We start from the raw sequence: 24,382 nt of genomic DNA, 5'->3' as shown, positions 1-24,382 counted from the left end.
TTAACATTGGTCAACAAAACAGTAATGAACATGGAATAAAAAAAAAAAAAAAAAATTATATAAGTTAAATATTAACAGAAAAAAATACAAAAATTAACAGATTAAATAAAATTTTAAATAAATTTAGAAACCAACAAGTGAAATAGAATAAATTGAACTATTATGGTGCACCGTTGTGGAGGATAGTAGCATCTGTGTGCAAGTCCAATATAAACTAAGGATAGCTGATGTTGTGCTGCATCTTCTTTTGTTTAAAAGTAACTGTGTAGTTACAAATACAGGGAAAATCTGTTTGCTAATTATACATACATGAACACATTAGTGCATTGAATGACTACGTTTTTGTGAGCTAAACTAGGTTTTTGGGAACTAAGCATTGTATCAGTTGATAAAACATGGTTATTTTCTGTAAATTAAAACAGTTATATAAAACTTCTGTATTTTTACAGAAAATTCCTGGCAACCACTGCTGGTATTTTTCAGTAAATTTAAAGGATTTTTTTAGCAGTGTAAATAAATTAAAGTTAATTATAAATGTTGTGTTGATTGAACTAAACAACATTACCTTACCTTTATGTAACTAACTTAAGTTCACTCAAATGAATATTCTTTCTTTAAGGTAACTTAACTCGGTTACGTGGAACCTGTTGACATAAAAAAGTTAATTAAAGCCAACATATCATTTTTTTGAGTGCAAGGTCCTCTATCCATGAGACTGCAATGGGCATTTCTCAATCAGAAAAAAAATAATCATGAAAAATAGAATAAATAATTTTAACTCAATGACTCCTTTAATAAAGCACAAAATAGCTCTGTAAATTAATTTAACTGTTTCTAGAATGTGTGTAATATTTATCTAATATGTAACTGTACAGTTTGTATCTCCAAAAACGAAAAGAAAAAGATAGAGGTAAAGTTTGTTTTATATTCGCACATTCATTCATTTAGAAGTCTCTATATTGATTACCATATTACTTTGAATATTCGATCGAAATTAGCATGCAAGTATGATTTGAAAACAATATCAACACTTATCTAATTCACTGTGAACAATGCTGTACTTTGATAATCATTAATCATTGTCTGCTAATATGATTTTCTTATTTAGAATTTGCAAAGAACTTTTTTCTGAAATGATATTATTTAGGAGAATGTCTGAATATCCAAATATAAAACCAACTTTACCTCTATAAGAAAAAAAAATAAGAGGAACTGGACAGGAACATTTCAGGCTTTAAAACCACATGCTGTATTGTACATTCATAATCCATTCCCCCACCTTTTCAAATCTCTCTCATAAACGGTCAAACTATAGTAAATTATTCGACGTAAAACTCAAAATACATGCATTTTAAAACACATTATTATTAAAAAACAAGTATGACATGTTTTACATAGATACTGTACTGAATGTACTGAAGCCTAACAAGTTAAGCAAATTTCAACAAACATTATATCATGTAAACGAAATACACACCCTTTGATAAATCTCAAGCCACTTTTTTTATTGAGGAGCTGGCCTGTTCCTGTTGCCCTCATCTGATGGCCAAACTCCTGTGCTGGCAAACTTTTTCAGACGTGAAATCCAGTCAGCGTCTGACATGGCTTTGTGGAATTTTTCAGACATTTTTTCTCCTATAAATTAAACGGTTTTAGATTAAAGTATCCAAATTTGAAATACAACACACTAAAACATTAATACGTGCAATTACGTAGATTTTCTTATCTTTTTTAAGAAATCACTATCAGAAAAAAATCCTGAACTTTAAACAAAACGATGCTGTGCTCTGTCGAATGATGCTGTTTGTCGAAAATTACTGAAGGTCAAGGAACTTTTTTGACCTCTGACCCGCCTCCAGATGACCCTGTTATTCCTTCGTGTACCTTCGGCTCAGTTCGGAAAATTAATTGACATTTGACTAACCTGTTTGACTGCACACCTAGTGGTGAATCTTGGAACGGTTCCTTCCCCAGCTTTACCATTGCCATGACTCTGATTAGTCAAATGTTGAAAATGTTGAGAATTACGGTCCGCGATTGGCTGCAAATGTTGAGATGCTGCAACGTGATTGGCTACAATGTTGGACCGAATCGCTCCGATTGGCCCTCATCTTCAACATTTGTGAAATATTGACAATCCTTCAGCAGCTGGCATTGCTAATCCATTGTGCTCTTTAAATCCCATCCTCGTCGCTAATATGTCCTAGCATTCGAGAGAGCCTGGAACTTGTTTTACTCTCACTCTTTTAGCGTTTTGAAGGATGTTGTTGCAAAATTTTATTACGAAGTGGCCAAGTCCATCGAATCCCATCCTTGTCGTTCAAATCCCATTCTTGTCGTTCAAATGCTTTGGCGTTTAAAAGAGGCCGGTGCTTTTAAGAAATGTGCTTTACTCACACGCTCTTATCGTTTTAAAGAATGTTGTTGCAAAAATTCATGTCATCTTTACCGAAAAGAGCTGCAAATACATACAGAAATGCTATAGTCCAGCCCTCATCAGGAAAGTGAGTATATACATGACGAGGTGGCCGAGTCCATCGAATCCCATTCTTGTCGTTCATATGGCAAAACTGAAAGTCATCTTACCGAAAATAGTTGCACAAACATACATTTACAAATATGTGCCACAGTCCGGCCTCCACCAGAGAAAAAGGTGTATACGAGACGAGTTGGCAGAGTGGTTAAGGCGATGGACTGCTAGTCCATTGTGCTTTGCACACACGTGTCTGAATCCCATACTAGTTGCTAACATGTTCTGGCATTTGATAGAATGGTGTTTCTGTAGAAGTTGTTTTACTATCACTCTCTTAGCGGTTTGAAGGATGTTGTTGCAAAATTTAATGTCATCGTTATAAAAAAAAGAGCTGCAAATACAAACATATATGCCATAGTCCAGCCCCCATCATGAAAGTGAGTACATACATGACGAGGTGGAAGGGTCCATCAAATCCCATCCTTGTTCAAATACTCTGGCATTTGAAAGAGCCTGGTGCTTCCGTGGAAGGTGTTTTACTCGCACGCTCTTGTCGTTTTGAAGGATGTTGTTGCAAAATTTAATGTCATCTTTACCGAAAATAGCAGCAAATACATACAGAAATGTCATATTCCAGCCCCTAACATGAAAGTGAGTACAAACATGATGAGGTGGAAGGGTCCATCGAATCCCATCCTTGTCGTTCAAAAGCTCTGGCGTTTGAAAGAGGCCGGGGCTTCTGTGGAAGGTGTTTTACTCGCACGCTCTTATCGTTTTGAAGGATGTTGTTGCAAAATTTAACGTCATCTTTACCGAAAATAGCAGCAAATACATACTGAACACCGTAGTCCAGCCCCCAACAGGCATGTGAGTACATACATGACGGGGTGGCCGAGTCCATCGAATCCCATCTTTGTCGTTCATTTGATCTTTCGTTCATATGGCAAAACTGAAAGTCATCTTACCGAAAATAGTTGCTGAAACATACATATACAATTATGTGCCAAAGTCCGGCCTTCACCAGAGAAAAAGGAAAATTCATGACATGTTGGCCGTGTGCTTAAGGCAATGGACTGCTAGTCCATTGTGCACTGCAAGAGTGGGTTTGAATCCCATCCTCATCGCTCATTTGATCCGGCATTCGAGAGATCATGGTGTTTCTGTAAAATTTGTTTAAGCTCATTCTTTTAGAGTTTTAAAGGATGTTGTTGCAAAATTTGATGTCATCTTTATCGAAAATAGCTGAAAATACAAACATATTTGCCATAGTCCAGCCCCCATCATGAAAGTGAGTACATACATGACGAGGTGGAAGAGTCCATCGAATCCCATCCTTGTCGTTCAAATGCTCTGGCGTTTGACAGAGGCCGGTGCTTCCGTGGAAGGTGTTTTACTCTCACGCTCTGATCGTTTTGAAGGATGTTGTTGCAAAATTTAACGTCATCTTTACCGAAAATAGCAGCCAATATATACAGAAATGCTGTAGTCCAGCCCCCAACAGGAAAGTGAGTACGTACATGGCGGGGTGGCCGAGTCCATCGAATCCCATTTTTGTTGTTTATTTGCTCTGTCGTTCATACGGCAAAATTGAAAGTCATCTTACCGAAAATAGTTGCAGAAACAAACATATACAAATATGTGCCACAGTCCGGCCTCCCCCATAGAAGGATAGTATGTGACGAGGTGGCCGAGTGGTTAAGGCGATGGACTGCTAATCCGTTGTGCTCTGCACGCGTGGGTTCAAATCCCATCCTCGTCGCTCATATTTTCTGGCATTCGAGAGATCATGATGTTTCTGTAGGAGTTCTCTCACTCTTTTAGCATTTTGAAGGATGTTGTTGCAAAATTTTATGTCAACCTCATCGAAAATAACTGCAAATACAAACATATGCCATAGTCCAGCCCCCATCATGAAAGTGAGTACATACATGACGAGGTGAAAGAGTCCATCGAATCCCATCCTTGTCGTTCAAATGCTCTGGCGTTTGAAAGAGGCCGGTGCTTCCGTGGAAGGTTTTACTCGCACGCTCTTATCGTTTTAAAGGATGTTGTTGCAAAATTTAACGTCATCTTTACCGAAAATAGCAGCAAAAACATACAGAAATGTCATAGTCCAGCCCCCATCATGAAAGTGAGTACATACATGACGAGGTGGAAGAGTCCATCGAATCCCATCCTTGTAGTTCAAATGCTCTGGTGTTTGAAAGAGGTTGGTGCTTCCGTGGAAGGTGTTTTACTCGCACGCTCTTATCGTTTTGAAGGATGTTGTTGCAAAATTTAACGCCATCTTTAACGAAAATAGCAGCAAATACATACAGAAATGCCATAGTCCAGCCCCCAACAGGAAAGTGAGTACATACATGACGGGGTGGCCGAGTCCATCGAATCCCATTTTTGTCTTTCATTTGCTCTGTCGATCATACGGCAAAATTGAAAGTCATCTTACCGAAAATAGTTGCAGAACCATACATATACACATTTGTGCCACAGTCCGGCCTCTACCAGAGAAAAAGGAAAGTACGTGACGAGGTGGCCGAGTGGTCATGGCGATGGACTGCTAATCCATTGTGCTCTGCACGCGTGGGTTCGAATCCTGTCCTCATCGCTCATATGTTCTGGCATTTGAGAGATCATGGTGTTTCTGTAGATATTCTCTCACTCTTTTAGCGTTTTGAAGGATGTTGTTGCAAAATTTTATGTCAACTTTATCGAAAATAGCTGCAATTACAAACATATGCCATAGTCCAGCCCCCATCATGAAAGTGAGTACATACATGATGAGGTGGAAGAGTACATCGAATCCCATCCTTGTCGTTCGAATGCTCTGGTGTTTGAAAGAGGTTGGTGCTTCCGTGGAAGGTGTTTTACTCGCTCGCTCTTATCGTTTCGAAGGATGTTGTTGCAAAATTTAACGGCATCTTTACCAAAAATAGCAGCAAAAACATACAGAAATGCTATAGTCCAGCCCCCAACAGGAAAGTGAGTACATACATGACGGGGTGGCCGAGTCCATCGATTCCAATTTTTGTCGTTCATTTGATCTTTCGTTCATACGGCAAAACTGAAAGTCATCTTACCGAAAATAGTTGCTGACACATACATATACAATTATGTGCCAAAGTCCGGCCTCCACCAGAGAAAAAGTAAAATACATAACGTGTTGGCCGTGTGGTTAACGCGATGGACTGCTAGTCCATTGTGCACTGCATGAGTGGGTTTGAAACCCATCCTCGTCGCTCATTTGATCCGGCATTCGAGAGATCATGGTGTTTCTGTAGAAGTTCGTTTATTCTCATTCTTTTAGTGTTTTGAAGGATGTTGTTGCAAAAATTGATGTCATCTTTATCGAAAATAGCTGAAAATACAAACATATATGCCATAGTCCAGCCCCCCATCATGAAAGTGAGTACATACATGACGAGGTGGAAGAGTCCATCGAATCCCATCCTTGTCGTTCAAATGCTCTGGCGTTTGAAAGAGGCCGGTGCTTCCGTGGAAGGTGTTTTACTCGCACGCTCTTATCGTTTTGAAGGATGTTGTTGCAAAATTTAACGTCATCTTTACGGAAAATAGCAGCAAATACATACAGAAATGTCATAGTCCAGCCCCCATCATGAAAGTGAGTACATACATGACGAGGTGGAAGAGTCCATTGAATCCCATCCTTGTTGTTCAAATGCTCTGGCGTTTGAAAGAGGCCTGTGCTTCCGTGGAAGGTGTTTTACTCGCACGCTCTTATCGTTTTGAAGGATGTTGTTGCAAAATTTAATGTCATTTTTACCGAAAATAGCAGCAAATACATACAGAAATGCTGTAGTCCAGCCCCCAACAGGAAAGTGAGTACATACATGGCAGGATGGCCGAGTCCATCGAATCCCATTTTTCTCTTTCATTTGCTCTGTCGATCATACGGCAAAATTGAAAGTCATCTTACCGAAAATAGTTGCAGAAACATACATTTACAATTATGTGGCACAGTCCGGCCTCCACCAGAGAAGAAGGAAAGTATGTGACGAGGTGGCCGAGTGGTTAAGGCGATGGACTGCTAATCCATTGTGCTCTGCACGCATGGGTTCGAATCCCATCCTCGCCGCTCATATGTTCTGGCATTTGAGAGATCATGTTGTTTCTGTAGAAGTTCTTTTACTCTCACTCTTTTATTGTTTTGAAGGATGTTGTTGCAAAATTTAACGTCATCTTTACCGAAAATAGCAGCAAATACATACAGAAATCCTATAGTCCAGCCCATATCAGGAAAGTGAGTACATACATGACGAGGTGGAAGGGTCCATCAAATCCCATCCTTGTTGTTCAAATGCTTTGGCATTTGAAAGAGCCTGGTGCTTCCATGGAAGGTGTTTTACTCGCACGCTCTTATCGTTTTGAAGGATGTTGTTGCAAAATTTAAAGTCATCTTTACCGAAAATAGCAGCAAATACATACAGAAATCCTATAGTCCAGCCCATATCCGGAAAGTAAATACAAACATAACGAGGTGGCCGAGTCCATCGAATCCCATTCTTGTCGTTCATATGGCAAAACTGAAAGTCATCTTACCGACAATATTTGTAGAAACATATGTAACCCTAGTAAAATAGTTAAATAATTATTTATAATATTATTTAGAGCAGTATAATCATATTATTATTATATCTACAAGTCTTTATAAATATGATTAACGAAATAAAATTCATGTATACAAATGTAGTTTGAGGTAAAGTAACAACCAATCGTAAGAGCGGGTTGTTAGCTCCGCCCCTTCCAGCTTGCCACAGAGAGAGAGAGAGCAGAGACGAGACCGGTTGGCAGAAAAATAGAGGAGCAAACTTGAACAAAAAGATTAAAATACAGTATGTTATGATTCCCAAACAGTTTAAAAGTGATTGTAGTTGTACTAAATCAAGTTGTACCTGCAAAAGTGTTAGTGTATTTAAGAGTGTGTTGAAGTCAGACTGCATGTTGCATTGCGTTTACTGTGCGCTGACGCCATTTTGCAATCGCGTGTGTGGGAGAAGACCAAAGAGAGATATAGACATCGTGAATTTGACAGGTATTCCATTATATTAGCTCATTTTATGGTATACATGTGTGTGTATGTGTTTTATTTGTTCCACGTGTTGTATATTTTGTATGTTTTTGAAATTATTTTGAACATATTAAACTTATTTATATATTCTGGTCTGTGATCAGGCCAGGTTTTTTTCTGAGGACATTTTCCCAGTTTCACTGGATTCCTTGTATTGATGGCGAGCCTCCTACGTCGACCTGGAAAATTGTGAAGTACACATATTTCAATTTATCCTCATTTCACCGGATAAAGTAAGAATTTGCCAAAAAGTTAATTCCTTTATTGGACTGCGATTTTTGAATGCAGCTCTAAAAACTGATTTTCTTGGAGGGAAAAACAGAACTTTATCTGAATTGAACTGATTTCACCAATTTCAGAGTGAACAACGACACTGATTTATTTGTGTTATTTTATGGTTTCTTTTGTTTTCACTTGAATTAATTTATTGTGATTTGTGTTTGATTTAAAATAATTGTAAAGTGGGTGCACCCTGGGGTTGTGTATAAATAGTTATGTTACTGATGTAAGTATTGTTTACTAAGACAAATACGAAAAGGAAAAATTCATACAATCTAAAGTAAAATTATTTTTGTATTAAAAACATTTAGTTTGTCTTTGGTTATTGCTCAGTTTCAACCCCACCTCTTTTTACTTACCTTGTAAACTTCTGGTTTTATTGTCTGGTCCAATAATAAATAAATATAGTACACCTGTTACACTTGGATGGGAGACCGCCTGGCAATACCAGGTGCTGTAAGCTTTTCGAAGTCCTTCATTTGGCAGCTGATACACTTCCCCGTGTCACAGCTCCGCTGCCATTATTTTCTCACACCTACAAGGGCGTTGTTTCTGTCGGTGCTGTGTCGATTCCAGCTGAGCTGCGCTCGGTCCCTGGTGCTGCGCCTGTTTTAAATAGCCAACTCTTGACAGACTCTCTTGCTTTTGGCCATACCAGCCTAGCAATGCCCGGTCTCATCTGAACTCGGAAGTAAAGCAGGGTCGGGCCTGGTTAGTACTTGGATGGGAGACCGCCTGGCAATACCAGGTGCTGTAAGCTTTTCGAAGTCCTTCATTTATGTTACTACCTCTTTGATGTTAGTCTAGGGTAGTCTAGCTCTACCGCCACCACCTGGATTAGAGTTTGGATCAGGAGTTTTTACTAACCCATATATTTCTTATAGAACCGAACTTCTTTACAAAACAATCGGCATAGGAGCGTCCTATCTCGAAAACAAGCGCATTATACACTGTTTTCCCTGGATAATATGTTTCATTAATTTATAAATAATATTGTTTTGACCATCCACACTAAATATTCTTATTATTTTGTTGCTGTCGTACCGTGGATATTTTCTCAAATTATCATTAAACTAACAAGTTACTAGATAAATTAAGGATTGAATCGGTTGTCATCAGTTGAACAAGCCGAGTCCTTGCCAGAAGCGGCCCGGACTCTACAGACAGACTCGGGCCAGATGTGGTTGACCAGAATCGGGCCAGTGCTTAACAGCCGCATCCCAAACGCATGTGCGAGAGCGGGCCAGACTCGGCCCGGATAACACTCGCCGATTCCCAGTCGGAGCTGAGCTCAGGCCGATTACTACCTGCTACCTGTAATGGTATAGGGCGTGGGCCCGCCCTCCATGGCAACTGCTCATTGGAAGATAGTGCCATTAGAATGGACCAAACCAAATCACTTAAAAACCTACTGCAACAGTAAAACTTCGCTTTTTGCATTAGCTCGCTCATTCTCACTGCTGCTCTCTGCCCCTCTCGGCTTGCTCTCTGACACTGCACCGCCATCCAATTGGGTTGCAAAGAACCTTCCTTGCAACCTCCTAAAGTTTTGTAACCATTAAAACTGCAAAAAAACTTCTCCAAACCGACTTTCAGCAGAGTCTGTCACCCCGTTAACCCAGGACAACTTCCACTCACAAGCGAGTGAATCCCAAAGACATCACACTGCAAATTTTAGATAGATTTAACTACCTTGGAGTTAAAATTAACACTCCCTCAGAGTTTATATGGGAACCACTATAAGTGTTAAAAATAACACTTTTGAAAGTGTTAACATTGTCAACACCAAGAGAGTGTTAATTAGCAAACTCTTATTGTGTAAAATATCTGTTAAATTTCCGAAAAAATAGCAGCAGCTGTGGTTGCCAGAATCTTTCTGTGAAAAACATGGAAGTTTTATATAACTGTATAAATTTACTAAAAATAACCATATTTCATGAACATTGACCAAACATTGTTCATTTTACAAAATCATAGCTTAGTGGACAAAAATGTGAAGTCTTTAGATGCAATAATGTTTTCATGTGTGATTGCAATTAGCAAACAGACTTTGACAGCATTAATAACTACACAGTTTCCTTTAAACAAAAGAAGATGCAGCATAACATCAAATTTTCTCAGTTCATCTTGGACTTGAACAGAGACGCTATTATCCTCCACAATGGTGACACAAAAACCGTTTTGCTGTTTTTTTTTTTTTTTTTCACTTTTAGATTTTACGAAAAATACCAGCATCTCTGGTTGCCAGTAATCTGCTGTTTTTAACATTCATAAATTCAGTTTACAGAATATTTCTGTTAAAACACATTCAACAGTCTGTATTTTTTATCGAACTCGCACTGCAAATTTTAGATTTGGTAGATTTAACTACCTAAGAGTTAAAATTAACACTCCCTCAGTGTTTATATGGGAATCACTTTAAGTGTTAAAATAACACTTTTAAAAGTGTTAAAATGTTTAACACTCAGAAAGTGTTAATTAGCAAACTCTTATTGTGTAAAATATCTGTTAAATGTATGTCAAAATACTGGCAGCAGTGGTTGCCAGTAATCTGCTGTATTCAACATTTTACATTCGTAAATACATTTGTTTCCAGAATATTTCTGTTAAAAATACATCCCATAGTCTGTAATTTTCATTCGAACACACTTAAGCCTTAAATTCCAGAGCAAAATCCTAATCTTTAAAAATGAAATGAGGTCTGAGCTGATTAGGATTAAGCCTTTAAATAAAAAACAATCCTTAAAAACTTACTACATTTTGGATCTCTAAAACATAAAGTGACCAAAAACAGAGATAAAAGAGAAAACATTACAGAATAGTGTAAAAGAAAACCTCTGATCAATACTATGATGTTTTTAGGAATAACATTAGCAATTGTGTAAAACTATTTAGGATGACAAAAAACAAAACAAAAAAAAAACATGTTTTAAGCCATGGCTATTCTTCCTATCCAATAAAGAAAAAAAAATCCTAAAATAAAGACTTATTTTGATATAAAATAAAATAATTGTTCCATAAACAAGTTTTATGTGGACTGAAATTGTGGGGAAAAGCTAGTCTCAGCACAATAGGACCTGCTGTTGAAACAAAGACCAAATTTAAGGTTTATTTGGGCTGGAAGTGGGTTGTCATTATTTCTCTGCTATCAGAGTCAGAGATAATTCTATACATTATTATTTTGTGTTCTCTAGATTTCTCATGTGAAATTAAAATTCATGCAAAAGATTTTTTATAAGATCTTATATCACTGATTGATTTATGTTATTCATTTAAAATAATATGTGAATAATAATAATAATAGTGCTATAATAATGATAATACTTTTTTTTATTTGTAATATAATTGTAATTAAAATGACAACTTTGTGAGCCTTGACCAATGCATTTACCAAGCCGCTGTCAGCAAGACTCACTGTGACACTTCTCTGCAGCATGTGAGCGACACAGTTTATATGAACACATGAACTGTCGCTCACATGGGTTAAAGCTATGAATGAAGACATGCAATCGTTAAAAGAAATTGTAACCTTTACTCTTACCAACCTAACTAAAGGCAAAGAAAAAGGGGGTAAACTGTTTTTTACAATTGAGAAAAATAGTGATGGTCTGACAAATACAAAACATGGTATTTTGCCAAATGGTACAGCCAGCAAAAAGGTGTGAACTATGAAAAGATTTTTTCTCCAACTGCTAACATGACTAGTATAAGAGTGTTCATGCAAAAGCTGTGCAAAAAATCTGATTGTTCACCATTCATTCATTTTCTTTTCGGCTTAGTCTCTTTATTAATCTGGGGTCACCACAGCGGAATGAGCCGCCCACTTATCCAGCACATGTTTTAAACAGCAAAGGCCCTCCCAGCTGTAACCCATCCTTGGGAAACATCCACTCACACACAAACTCACACTACAGTCAATTTGAGCTTTTACCCAATTCACCCATACCACATGTCTTTGGACTTATGCCATGTCTTTGGACACAGAAATGCCAACCGACCCAGCCGAGGCTCAAACCATTGACCTTCTTGCTGTGAGGGGAACGTGCTATCCATGGGCCACCGCATTGCCCCTGATTGCTCACCTGATGGATGTAAAAGCAGCATATTTATATGCACCAATAGAATGTGACATTTTTTATAGAAACGCCAGAAGGTTATGAGTAGGCCCACATAAAATCTGTGTGCACAGAAATCCACAGAATTTTAGCCCATCGAGTTTATTTATTTACTTGTATAAATGTGTGTAAATTAAAATTATTTTCAGTTTTTTAAATTAATTTCAGTAATAATAACTAATATGAAAGTGTTTGTTTGATTTATCTTCAATACAGTGTGTAAAGTAATATTTTCTGTCTTTTAGTAGAGATAATATAGAAGAGACTTGCTTTGTTTACCAAACAAGTGGATCAAGATGGATTTGCATTGTAAAATTTTTTTTGTTAAGATACTCCCAAGATAAAACCACATAAATCCGCAGATTTTTTTTTTTTTTTTTTACAAAAATCTCAGAAGAAATAGCAAAAAAAAGTCTGCAGATTCTGTTTGGTTCTAGTTATGAGGTAAAATCTGAAAGAAAAGAGAAACTGGTGTGAAAATTTAAAATAATCACTTTATGGACTCAAGCAGTCAGGCAGAAACTAAAATGTTGATTACTTGTGTGAAGACATTTTTGCCCCATGTATTCTTCAGTATATCTTCATTTGCATTCAGGAGAAGAAACTCAAACAGGTTTGAAACAAGAGGATGAGTAAATGACAGAACTGTAATTTTTGTGAACTACCCCTTTATATGCTTAAGGTAAAGTTAAATATTATTCCAGAAGATAAAAATGACAAGAAATGTGGAATACAGATAATAAGAGACGAAAATTCATATGAAAAAAAATAAACTCGAAGGAAGTTGTAGAAATAGAAAACATGAGGTCTTAATCAAAGATGAGATTTAGTAATGTGTAATGTAGACATGCAAGTAATCATGAAGTGAATTAAAAAGGTTTTTCAAAATTGTCTTAAAAATGTTTTGATCAGCTTCAAATACTAAATATTTCTGTGTGTCTATGTGAGAGAGAGCTGATAAAGTGTAAAGTAAAAAACGGTGAAATTTATCAATAAGTCATTCATGACTCATGACAGTTAGTGGCAAAAAAAGCTGAACAAAAAAAAGACTCTTATTTTGGCGTTGTGCTGTGACGTCATAAGGCGGCGCCGCTTTTGCGCTGTGTTTCAACTGGAGGAAGGTTTGTTTTCAATCTTTTACACTTTTATAAACTGATTGTTTAAAGTTAAAGTTTTTTTTTCTTCCGATGCTAAATTATGTACCTGCTGTTGACGATATTAATTTAACCCTTTATACAACGTAGCACTATAGTAAAGCAAAAGAAAAGTCTATTAAGTGTTTTAATGAAGGTTACTTGATTAAATACCAAAATGTCATTCCATTCTAAATATACAACACTATATATAATAAATGGAGTACTAGTTTTAGTCTGCTCATTGTGTCTTGCTCGGACTCACTCTTTTACCTGATTTCTTGTTTTTGTTAATCACTCTCATATAAATAAACTGTTGAAGAGAAGTTGTTTTGATTCTGATCATTGTTTTATTTATTTTAAACAGGACATTTTTATTTTTTTGTTCATTTTAAGCAGAATAAAGTGTCCAAACACTGAGAAAAACTCCTGCTGAAGCGACTAATCTCCACACTGTTATAAAGATGGCGTTTATTAAAGAGGAGAGTGAAGATGTGAAGATTGAAGAAACATTCACAGTCAAACAGGAAGATCTGCAGAAACAAACAGGTTGATTTTCATTCTCAAACACCAACTCAGTCCTCTGATCCTTATTCAGATATATATTTTAATAATAAGAATACTAAATTAAATCCATCTTGCAGCCCTGAGTGTGCAGCCTAGTTCTCCTAAATACACATAAGCACTCATTGAAAGACAGGAATTCTTTAGGCCTAAATTATATATAAAGCAGTTATCAATCCTTATTATTAAACAATAACTTATTCTAAATTACTCTGGGTTCACATACATTAACATAATGGTATTTGACTTAAAATTTTTCAAATTTGATATATTAGCAGAATAAATATTATGCATAATTTGCTGAATGTGTCATTGAAAAATAAATTAGTGAATAAAGAAAGAAAAAAAAGAAATGAAAGAAAGAGTGTATTTTCAAATAGTTTCAGTGTATCTGGGGGGGAACTTACCAATGGCTAAATGCAGTCTGTGACCAAAGCAGAGCAGTCTCCTCCAGTTATTCACAGATGCTGCTCTAATCATGTTAACTGCATTGTCCGATGTAATGCATACAAGTCTTTCCTCCAACAAGCCCCATGCTTAGATCGCTTCTTTGAGGCCTGTGGCAATAAACTCTGCTGTAAGGTCTTGCGGGAAAAAATGAAGTTTGCAAAAGCTTGCTTTTCATTTCAAACTCGCTGTCCATAAAATGAACGGTCAAGCTCAAATACAGTCCTGCAGTTCTACTTGACCATAAGTCCGTCATGGCATCAAAATATTCGATGGTGCGAATTTCTCGTTCTATTTTTTGGCAGCATTTCGTATACATCCAGGGTAGCACAACATTAGAAAAATGATAGCTTGATGGAAGGCTGTATCTTTTGTCAAGTGTAGTGATCATTATTTTAAACCCCTAACTGTTCACTGTAGTTATTGGACACATGTTCTTGGCTAAGTGGAACACGATCGCCTTAGCTATTTCCTTGTTTCTTTGCGAGCTAGATGGATATGGTATTGCATTATCTCCATCAATAGCTGGTGTGTGGTGAGCGCACTGATGTCGTTGTCCTGTGGCTGCTGTCGCATCATGCAAGTGGATGCTGCACACTGGTGGTGGTGTGGAGAGACCCCCCTCATGATTGTAAGGCGCTTTGGGTGTATGGCCATACACTGTAAATGCGCTACATAAATACACATTACATGACATAAACACTGTGCCTAATATTGTTGCCTGTGTTGTGGAGGGTCGGGAATTCTTTGTGGATGCGGTTTGTGTCTTCAGTCGTTGAAATTCTTGATATTGTACTTTGTGGTGGCTTTTAAGATGCTTTATTAGGTTATTTGTGTTGCCTTGAGACGTACGGACTCATGAACAGAACATGAGCAGAGTTAGCACAAGACTCGTAGCTGCTCAATGACCCATTCCTCGAAACCGAAATAGTTTTAGACAATGGAGTATGACCCCTTTTTGGGGACTAACGATTGTACTTCTGCACTTACTTCACGCTGCACTGCCATTGTATTCACTCCAGATCACTGTAATCTTGTGATGCCAAGCCACTTCAGAGTGAGCGCGCTTGCAATCTATGCGCAGTTACATCATGCTTGTGATGCAGCAGCAGTCCAAACTGTAAACTCCGCCCATTAAAAAACAGCTTTGTCTTTATACAGCAAATCGCGACGATATTTACTGATCGTGGATCCCAAAAATCATTATCATGATAAATATACAATAAACCGTGCAGCCCTAGTTGTAGGTCTCAGATGTTTTTTTTAAGCAAGTCTTCATTTTCCTTTGTTCATGTTCTGCTATCCAATCTGAATCCAAAGTTTATGGATAAAAGTTTTGCTCAGAAATGTCTAAAATATTAAATTATTTATTTATTTATTTATTTATTTATTTATTTATTTATTTATTTATTTATTATTGTATTATTGAATGTATTAAATTATATATTTTTGATAGGACAAAACTAAATCTGGTTCATTGAAAAATTCCTTAACCTGTAGCCCTTTATGAGTCTAAAATTCCATTCATAATTGTCTTAAAATGTCTTTAAAAGTCTTACATTTAACTTGGTGAAACCTGCAGAAACCCTGGTTTAAAGTATGTCAAAAAACCTGGATGCCCCTAATTGTAAAGATGCTGAATGAAATAGACACTAAAATGATTCATTGTTATGAAGCATTGTACAGTATTGTAAACTATATTATGTTGTGAAACGACGTGAGACAAATTATAGTATAACAATAACATTTAGCATTGCACTGACTACAACTGGCCAACAAACTAGTAGAGATTACAGCATGCTGATTATATGCAAAAATTTGAGTGTAAAGTTCGTCAGTATTGACCATATTCTTCACATACTAGCAGGCGCCGCCATTGAAATATTTTTGCTTGAGAGTTTTTTAAATAAATGCTTTGGCATGGGACGATAACTATTTTCAACAAATACCATTTGGCGGTTTTATATGTAAGTTGTTTTTTTTTTTAACGTTTTTTAGGACAATAGTATCTCCAGCAGAAAAGATAACCAAAGATGCCTTTTTAGATGGCATTTCTGCATCTTGACAGGTATATAAAATGTCACCACGTTGGTCTTCAGCTAAGCCTCAGGAGATGCACAAATGCAAGAAAACAAAGACAAAAGTACAAATAAATTAAAACAAGTAGCAAAGTATGTCATCTTGCCATCTCCTCATCACTCCAGTTTACAGCAAACGTGGCATTTAGAATTTGTATGTTAATTCATTAATTTTCCTTCTGCTTATGCTTAGTTCTGACTGCATGATTTTAGCCCTGATTTTTACTTGCCAACAGGTTTTGAGAAATTGCCGACAAATGCCTGACATCACAGGCAAATTGGTGCCCATTCACTTGAGTGAAAATCACACAGTATGAACTAAAGATGCCATCTGAGAGAATCGCCAATGCCTGTTAGATATTTGGCATGCTAAATATCTGGAGCTGTTGGCGATTCAAATCATGCCGTGTGAAATGAGTTTTGACTGATAATAACATTAACATAATAACATAATTAATAGCATTGGCAATCGCCTGCAGCCTGTCATTTTCATTTGTGGGTGAAACATCCATCTCATGCTTCTCGCTTTGAGCCTTCATACTAAAGTTAACTTTTTTTTCTTTTAAAGACCTGATGGTGCTGAAAGAAGAGACTCTTCATCAGAATGTAATGGAAGAGAAACAGCAGTTTGAGAAACACCAAGACATAACGACTGATGAAAAACCCACACTGACTAAAAAGACTTCATCACGTGGAAGACCTCGGAAATCCAAATCTGGATGTAATTTCAGCTGTAAACAGTGTAGAAAAAGTTTCAGTCAAAAGCCAAAGCTTGATGTTCACATGAGAGTTCACACAGGGGGGAAACCTTACACCTGCGAACAGTGTGGAAAGAGTTTTAGTCAAAAACAAAGCTTTAAAACCCACATGAGAATTCACACTGGAGAGAGGCCGTACACATGTCAACAATGTGGAAAAAGATTCAATCATGTAGGAAACTTTGCAGCACACAAGAGAATTCACACTGGGGAGAGAAAGTACACATGCCAACAATGTGGAAAAAGCTTCTATAATACAGGAAACCTGGCAGTACACATGAGAATTCACACCGGGGAGGAACCTTACTCTTGCTCTCAGTGTGGAAAGAGTTTTAAGCAAAATGTCACCCTTAAAATCCACATGAGAACACACACTGGAGAGAGAAGATTTACTTGCACACAGTGTGGGAAAAGTTTTTCTCAAAAGCAAGACCTTGGAATCCACATGAGGATTCACACTGGAGAAAAACCATACAAATGCACAGAGTGTGGTAAAGGTTTTCCATATAAAAGCACACTCAAACACCACATGATAAGTCACACTGGAGAGAAGCCGTTTGCATGTGTTCAGTGTGGAAAGAGCTTCACAACCAAAGCTAACCTCATGAACCACATGAATGGTCACACTGGAACCATAGTGTTCAGATGTGATCAGTGTGGAAAGAGTCTCACACACAAAGACTCCATTAAGAACCACATGGAGACTCATTCAGTAGAGTGTTTTAGATGCAGTAAATGTGGAAAAGACTTTAAACATAAAAGAAGCCTCAACACTCATATGAAGCTTCACAATGGAGAGCAGAGTCCTCAAAAATGAGCCCTTGTCCACACAAACACGGGTATATTCAAAACGGCAGCTTGTTCATGTAGTTTTTCTGTTCATTTAGTGAGGTTTATTTATGAGCTACTTTCAAGAGGATCACATGCTTATGATTGTTCACGGCTGGTCCTGCATTAGCTAACACAACTCAATACAAATAACTAGAGTTTTTTTTTTTTACCTCAGTTATCTTCTTCTTGAAGAATCCCCCTACTCACCCTCCTTTCTAGATTGGGTGACACAGAGACCTGGTAGTTAGCACTGTTGCCTCACAGCAAGAATTTCACAGGTTAAAGTCCCTCTGAACCAGTTGACATTTGTGTGAAGTTTGCTCGTTTTCCCTGTGCTCACATGGGTTTCCCCCATGTTCCCCCCAAAGCCCAAATACACATGACCCAAGTAAACTGAACATTCAACAACACATTATTTATTTGATAAACTCTTCTCTTCGTAAGAACTTTGGTCAGCTTACTTATTTCATGTTTTAGAGTCATCAATGTAAGAATTTACTGAGCTGCATTTCTCCTCCTAACCAGAGGGAGGTGCTCCTGACCTTTCACACACCAGTATCCAATTTCTACACACCTTCCAGAACATTGGATGGCACCACTTTCCCACCATCTGCTGTGTGCCACCACTCAAGCTAGATTAGCAACACTTGTGTTTTGCCCTATCAAAGTTTGTGTGTAACAAGCTAGTGTTAATTCATTCATTTTCTTGTCGGCTTAATCCCTTTATTAATCCGGGGTCGCCATAGCGAAATAAACCGCCAATTTATCCAGCAAGTTTTTTTACACAGCAGATGCCCTTCCAGCCACAATCCATCTCTGGGAAACATCCACACACACACACACTCATACACTACGGACAATTTAGCCTACCCAATTCACCTGTACCACATGTCTTTGGACTGTGGGGGAAACCGGAGCACCCAGAGGAAACCCACGCAAAGGCCACACAGAAACACCAACTGAGCAGAGGTTCGAAACAGCAACCTTCTTGCTCTGAGGCGACAGCACTACCTACTGTGCCATTGCCTCGCCCCTCGTGTGTTCAGTCTTCAGCCATTATTGTTCTCCTGATTCTCTTGAGAAGCTAAATGACACTTTATTGTTGTGTTTTTTTGTCAGATTTGTTTTGCCTGTTTACTGGAAGCTCAGCTTCAGTCATTTCTGTTGTACTTTGTATTCTTTTTTTCAAGTAAAGATCAGTTGTTTGTTTTTTTCTAAAACTAAATGCCTCAAGTTCCATTATTAATTTTCTGCTCTTGGGTTCATAAGTTGAGGAGTTAGCTCAGCTGGGAAAAGCCCCAGCTTTGAGTCCAAGAGACCTGGCTTCAATCCTCACCTAAATCTTATAATCTATATGTACATTTGAGTCAGATTATGAAATTTTGACTTGATCAAATCTTGATGTGTTGTGGGTAACAAATAAGGACTTTGGTTTCAAAACACATTTGTTTTGATTGAATAATTTGAGAAAAGAAACAAGTTTCCTTTTTGAAGACAATTAAACTTTCTGTAGACAACTGGTTGCCTTTAAAGATATGTTCATGTGAAAACTCCCACATTACTACAAATAAATTGTATAAATAAACAGCACATTAGAGCAGATGTACAGTTGCATACTAAAATAGCATATTCGTTTTGTAATGATTCCAAGCAAAAAAACAGCATATGCAAACATTAAGTTTTTGAAGAAACTTTTTTTTTTAATTACTTACCATCAACACTAACACTCCACAGTTATTTGAGCAATGTTGTTTGGGAATGCCCTGGTAATACAAAAAAACAAAAAGAACACCACTATTAACAACAACAATTAGTAAAAAAAAATAATAATAAAGTGAAAACATTAAGTAGTTAAGGAACAATGTTTATGGGTGATGCTTACTGGAATTTCATCAGCACTGTACTCATCCCATGTGTCTAAACATACATGGTGTGCTAGTTTTCTGTAGAGAACAATATTAAAAGAAACAAACATACAAAACATTAAACATTTAAATTGAAAGCTCTCATATCACAGGGCCTACAGTCCGTCAGACATTTAGATGGGACTGATTAAAATAATATCAATGAACATATAAAGATAGATAAATCAGAACAAAGAGGAAAAAAGTGAAAAAAAAACAGAAAAAAAACAGGGATATGTGGTTTAAAACAGAACTACTATTATCCCGAATTCTTAACTTTTCACTCATAAACCAATAACTGCTCAAGTAGCGTGTATCATTGAAGCTCCGTCCAGAGAGGGAATCAAGCCAATAGATCTCCCTTTTTTTTTCTTCATGATCTATGACAGTGCAACTTTAACATTACATTTCATGAACTGAATCCTTTTCAGGTTTTATATTTAAAATAAGTGGAACAGTTTAATATTTTCTATTTATTTACTTGACATTATGTATTATATTGTCACAGACATCGATCATCCAGTGAATGCTTGTCCAAGAAGGTAGTAAAATGATGTCATGACTTGCCAGATTTTCCTTAAACAAAATCATAAGAATTTTTAAAGAAATGTAGTATTTACAACACAAACACTAAATGACTTATTCTACACTGCATCAGTTACAAAATCACACAATAACACTCACAGGAACATTAGACAGTGGGTCACCACACATTGGAGGCAACCAAGTCACTGTCACATATGCACTGAACACATGGACTGTTATACCCTGTTAAGTGAAAATAAATTAAAATACAATTAAACAAGCAGATACAATCCTTTACATTAAATACAGAGTTTTTTTTTTTGCTCTAGGTCATTCTTTGCATTACCTGAAGGCCAGCAACATCCTTTATTACAGAAAGGCAAGCATTTAAAATCTGTAATCATTCAAGGATAAATTTATTCTACTACTTGGGTTAAGGTATTGATATACCAAAATGTGTTTGCAGAATCTTACTGTCGCCTCTACATCTTGAAGTAGTCCCAATGTTTGGAAATACAACCTGGTGAGGACTGTGCCTCCAACAGATGCTAGGAATTCATCTTTTGGCCCTCTCTCCAGTAAGGCATGGTTTAACTATGAAGAGAACATACTATAATATTCTGCAATACAATATCTTTCTCACTGTTCATCTTTATGCATTTTAGTTAAAGTATGTTTAATGATCATCTAATGAATAAACATGTTTCATGACATATAAATCTAACCTTCTCCAGCTGGACTGGACTGGGTGGCTGTGTCCAGCATGCCTTGTTTGGCTGCACACATTCCAGAGTGAAAAAACTCCCAGTGGAAGTTTGAACAGGCACTACAAAATATATAAAATTTAAATAAGTAGCAACAACACCCCATTTAAAATGACAACCAATATGAAAGAAAAAATATAAACAATTTAAATTCTTACAGTTGTTGCGTTGGTTCACTAAGGATCTCTTATCAGTCTTAACAGAGGGTGGAAGTGTGCCTTTAGATTGAAAAACAGTTGATGCATATGTATAAAAGGTACACTGCAAAAAAATGCTTTTCTTGCTTAAATTTTTTTGTCTTGTTTCTAGTCTAAATATCTAAAATTTCTTATATCAAGAGGCAATTTCTAGATAAGCAAAACATATTTTCTTGTTTTGAGAAATAATATGCCAATAATAAGTGAGTTAAGCAAAATAATCTGCCAATGGGGTAAGCAAAATAATTTTGTTTTTTTCTTTTGACGTAAGATTATTTTGCTTGTTTTAAGGAAAAACTCACTAATTATTGGCATATTATTTAACACTGGCTCATGATCAGGTACAATCTCCAAGTCAGAAAACACATGCTTGTCCGTGAATCTGTGGGCTAAGACAAACAAAAATAATAAGAAAAAAAAGGTTAAATGCTGTGAACTATGTTGCCCTTTGAGGTAGTCATTAAAACTTTAATAAAATATTTACACAAGTATGAAGAATATTTTAAAAAATTATGACCTTACCATTAAAATCAGATTCCAAAGTATGGTTGCCATGGAACAATTTATTAAAATGTTCTATTTTCTTTTGGTTATGTACAAGATTCTGGTGGTGGAGAATATTTCGTGCCAGAAAGATGTGTGCTGCTGGTCTTAACATATTCATGAAGTAGTTGTTTTTCTTTACTTCTGAAAAAAGCTGCTCTGCACGCTGGCTATTAACTTTTCCAGCCAGCTCTGGCATAAGACCAATAGTGCGGAGCACATCTCTCTTGTCCATACTGCTGCTTTGGTGGAAAACTACAGTAGTGCTCGGACAGACCGGTCACAGGGTGGCAGTCAGGATCTGCAGGGGTTTTTTTTGTGTGTGTGTGTGCCAGCCAAGGAAAGTGAACTTTTAGTTTTCCTTCTTTTGCTTGTTTAATATTTTCAGCAGAGGGGTCTTGCACTCTGCCCTCAAATGGGTGGAAAGGTGGACATCGTGGACATCTTTTATTTGTGTGTGCAACTAAGCCTCGAGGGTAATCATAGATTGTGACATTAGGAAAATTTTTCCATGACAGCAGAAGGTCTGTGAAATCACGTGGACTCTCAGCTCTGAGGTTAAATTTGATTGAGTAAACAATCTCACACGGACACATGATTACACCCACACCACCTAAAAACACAGAAAAATAAAAAATTAACTAAATTATTGAAACACTAAATTAAACATTTCAACAATAATATAGTACATTTTAACGTGGATCAAAAACCTTTCATAAATTATCCTAAAACTTTTGAGCAGCAAGCGTTCATATATTAGGATAATTTAAAAAACTTCGATCCGCTTCAAATGTTTAACATATACTGTACACATGTGGGCATATATACATATACAGTACTTATACATGCAGATACATACATGCCATAACTCACCTGAAGCACCCCAAATCTTTTCAAACACCTTGTTGTATGTCACTCTATTTGACATTTAATCACAAAGTCTGAGGATGAGATCCATTTTGGAACCAACATTATCAACCCCAAACTGTCGACACAGCTTTTTGAAATCTGCAATCTAATCATAAGCATATTTGAGAGTAAGTTTAGCAAAAAGTGAATTCATTATTTATTATTAAATAAATTTTAAAATACAAATCAGGCATGTCTCCATTTTCTCCCTTTTCGTTTTGTTCAATTCTTTCAACCCATTCCTGTGGTATTGCTCTTTTTAAATCCTCAAACTGTTTTACAAGTGTTCCTTTCCCTTAATTCACTTCATTTTCAGATAACATGTCTTCAATTACCTGTAATGGAAGATAGCCATTTATCACCTCATAGAGCACATCCTCCATTTGCCTAATTCCAGCTTTCCACCATTTTTTTATAATATATTACATTTCCATCTTTCTTGACATTCATGTTTAAAAACAAAGGTTGTTCTAAGAGCTGGTTTCTTCCTTTAGGTACAATGAGCACATTTTCTAAAAAGTTTCCCCAAGTTTCTAAAACCTCTGTATAAAATATTGGTATACCTGTCCACATATCTTTTTTGTTTTCATACATAATACACTACATCCCTTATTTACTTGACCACATTTCTTTAAAAAATAGCCCATGACACTTTTCCACACTGCTTTACTCTTAACATCTACAAAACATTTTACCAATTTTGTCCTTAATGTTTTCATCCTTAAAAGTGGGTATGTCCTTAAAACGTGTCGTATGCTATTTTTGCTCTTCCTTTTCCTGATAAGAAATCTAAAACACATTTTCAAAATTCTTTTATAGTAATCAAAAGGCAATGGGGTAACACTCAGCACATACCACATTTTTGAGAGTTGAAAAGAGTGTGTGTATGAGAATTGAAAGGGCAGATGGATGGAACTTAGATGGAAATTAGATTGAGATATTGGAAACTGAGAAACCTGACATTGAAGGCAAAGGTTTTATTGATTAATTCTCTAATACATTAATCTTAGCTCCAGTTCCTTTACAATACCTCTTTAAAATCCCCATTGCCTTTGTTACACTTTGGATGTCTTCAACCAACAAAGTTGTGTCATCTGCATACTGGTAAATTGGCTCAAGTTCGGTTCTTTCTTCTATTTGTATTCCTTTTGGATTACAAATAATGGTTCAGCTACTAATGTGTACAGTAGTGCAGATAGTGGACATCCTTGTCTTATAGACCTTGTTGGTTGAAAACATTCCGATAAAAAAACCTTGCATTTAATACATGTCAAAATATTATAATAAAAAATGTTGATCCATTTCCTAAAATTCTCCCCAAATCCAAAGTTTTTAATCACTTCAAACAAATAGTCATTTTCTCTGTTCCTTGTTTTAATTCTCCATTTTTATCCAACACCTCTTTCATTAAGTCTCCTTTCTGTCTAGTCTTTTCTAAGTTAAGGAAGTATTTTGTACTTCGATCTCCTTCAACAGTGTACTTTGCTTTGCTTCTAATTATATTATTTTACAATATTTTATTGAACATTTTTTTGTCTAACTTCATGTTGTCCCACTATATTCTTTTATCTTTCCTATACATTCTATCCAATTTACTGTTTACAATTATTTGTTGATTTTTTTTTCTTTGTATGTCTCATGTTTTAAAATTGTTGTGTTCAAAATCCATACACCTAATCCCCTTTCAACTTTTACACAATCTAACTTCACACAAAAAATCGAATGATCACTAAATCCAAGGTTTTTGTAAAATACACTTTTGATATAGTCTTTCAT

At 36.4% G+C, this 24,382-nt stretch overlaps 1 protein-coding gene, 3 non-coding genes and 1 pseudogene across 6 annotated transcripts; all 5 read left to right on the top strand.

Moving 5' to 3' along the window:
• Positions 1-4,150: 4,150 nt before the first annotated feature.
• Positions 4,151-4,232, top strand: trnas-gcu (transfer RNA serine (anticodon GCU)). The gene has a single exon. It is a non-coding gene; the product is annotated as a tRNA-Ser (tRNA).
• Positions 4,233-4,996: 764 nt separating this feature from the next.
• trnas-gcu (transfer RNA serine (anticodon GCU)) lies at positions 4,997-5,078 on the top strand. Its single transcript has one exon. It is a non-coding gene; the product is annotated as a tRNA-Ser (tRNA).
• A 1,406-nt stretch (positions 5,079-6,484) lies between these two features.
• Positions 6,485-6,566, top strand: trnas-gcu (transfer RNA serine (anticodon GCU)). The gene has a single exon. It is a non-coding gene; the product is annotated as a tRNA-Ser (tRNA).
• A 1,913-nt stretch (positions 6,567-8,479) lies between these two features.
• Positions 8,480-8,598, top strand: LOC137494162 (5S ribosomal RNA; annotated as a pseudogene).
• Positions 8,599-13,023: 4,425 nt separating this feature from the next.
• znf1070 (zinc finger protein 1070) lies at positions 13,024-19,281 on the top strand. 3 transcript variants are annotated; one of them, XM_068219482.2, is made up of 3 exons: positions 13,024-13,074; positions 13,486-13,635; positions 16,744-19,281. In XM_068219482.2, exons 2-3 carry the CDS (start codon positions 13,551-13,553, stop codon positions 17,748-17,750), a joined length of 1,092 nt encoding a protein of 363 aa, XP_068075583.1. In that variant the 5' UTR covers positions 13,024-13,074; positions 13,486-13,550; the 3' UTR covers positions 17,751-19,281.
• The last annotated feature ends 5,101 nt before the right edge of the window (positions 19,282-24,382 follow it).

The sequence above is a fragment of the Danio rerio genome, chromosome 4 (assembly GCF_049306965.1).
Source record: "Danio rerio strain Tuebingen ecotype United States chromosome 4, GRCz12tu, whole genome shotgun sequence".
NCBI lineage: Eukaryota > Metazoa > Chordata > Actinopteri > Cypriniformes > Danionidae > Danio > Danio rerio.
Note: the sequence above shows the minus strand (reverse complement) of the source record. Positions and strands in the feature narration are given on the sequence as shown.

Bases quoted from the DNA above. Each gene is read 5' to 3' on its own strand.
- znf1070 (XM_068219482.2), top strand. From the start codon at position 13,551: ATGGCGTTTATTAAAGAGGAGAGTGAAGATGTGAAGATTGAAGAAACA. The intron at 13,636-16,743 runs GTTGATTTTCAT...TTTCTTTTAAAG, and splicing joins AGATCTGCAGAAACAAACAG to ACCTGATGGTGCTGAAAGAA.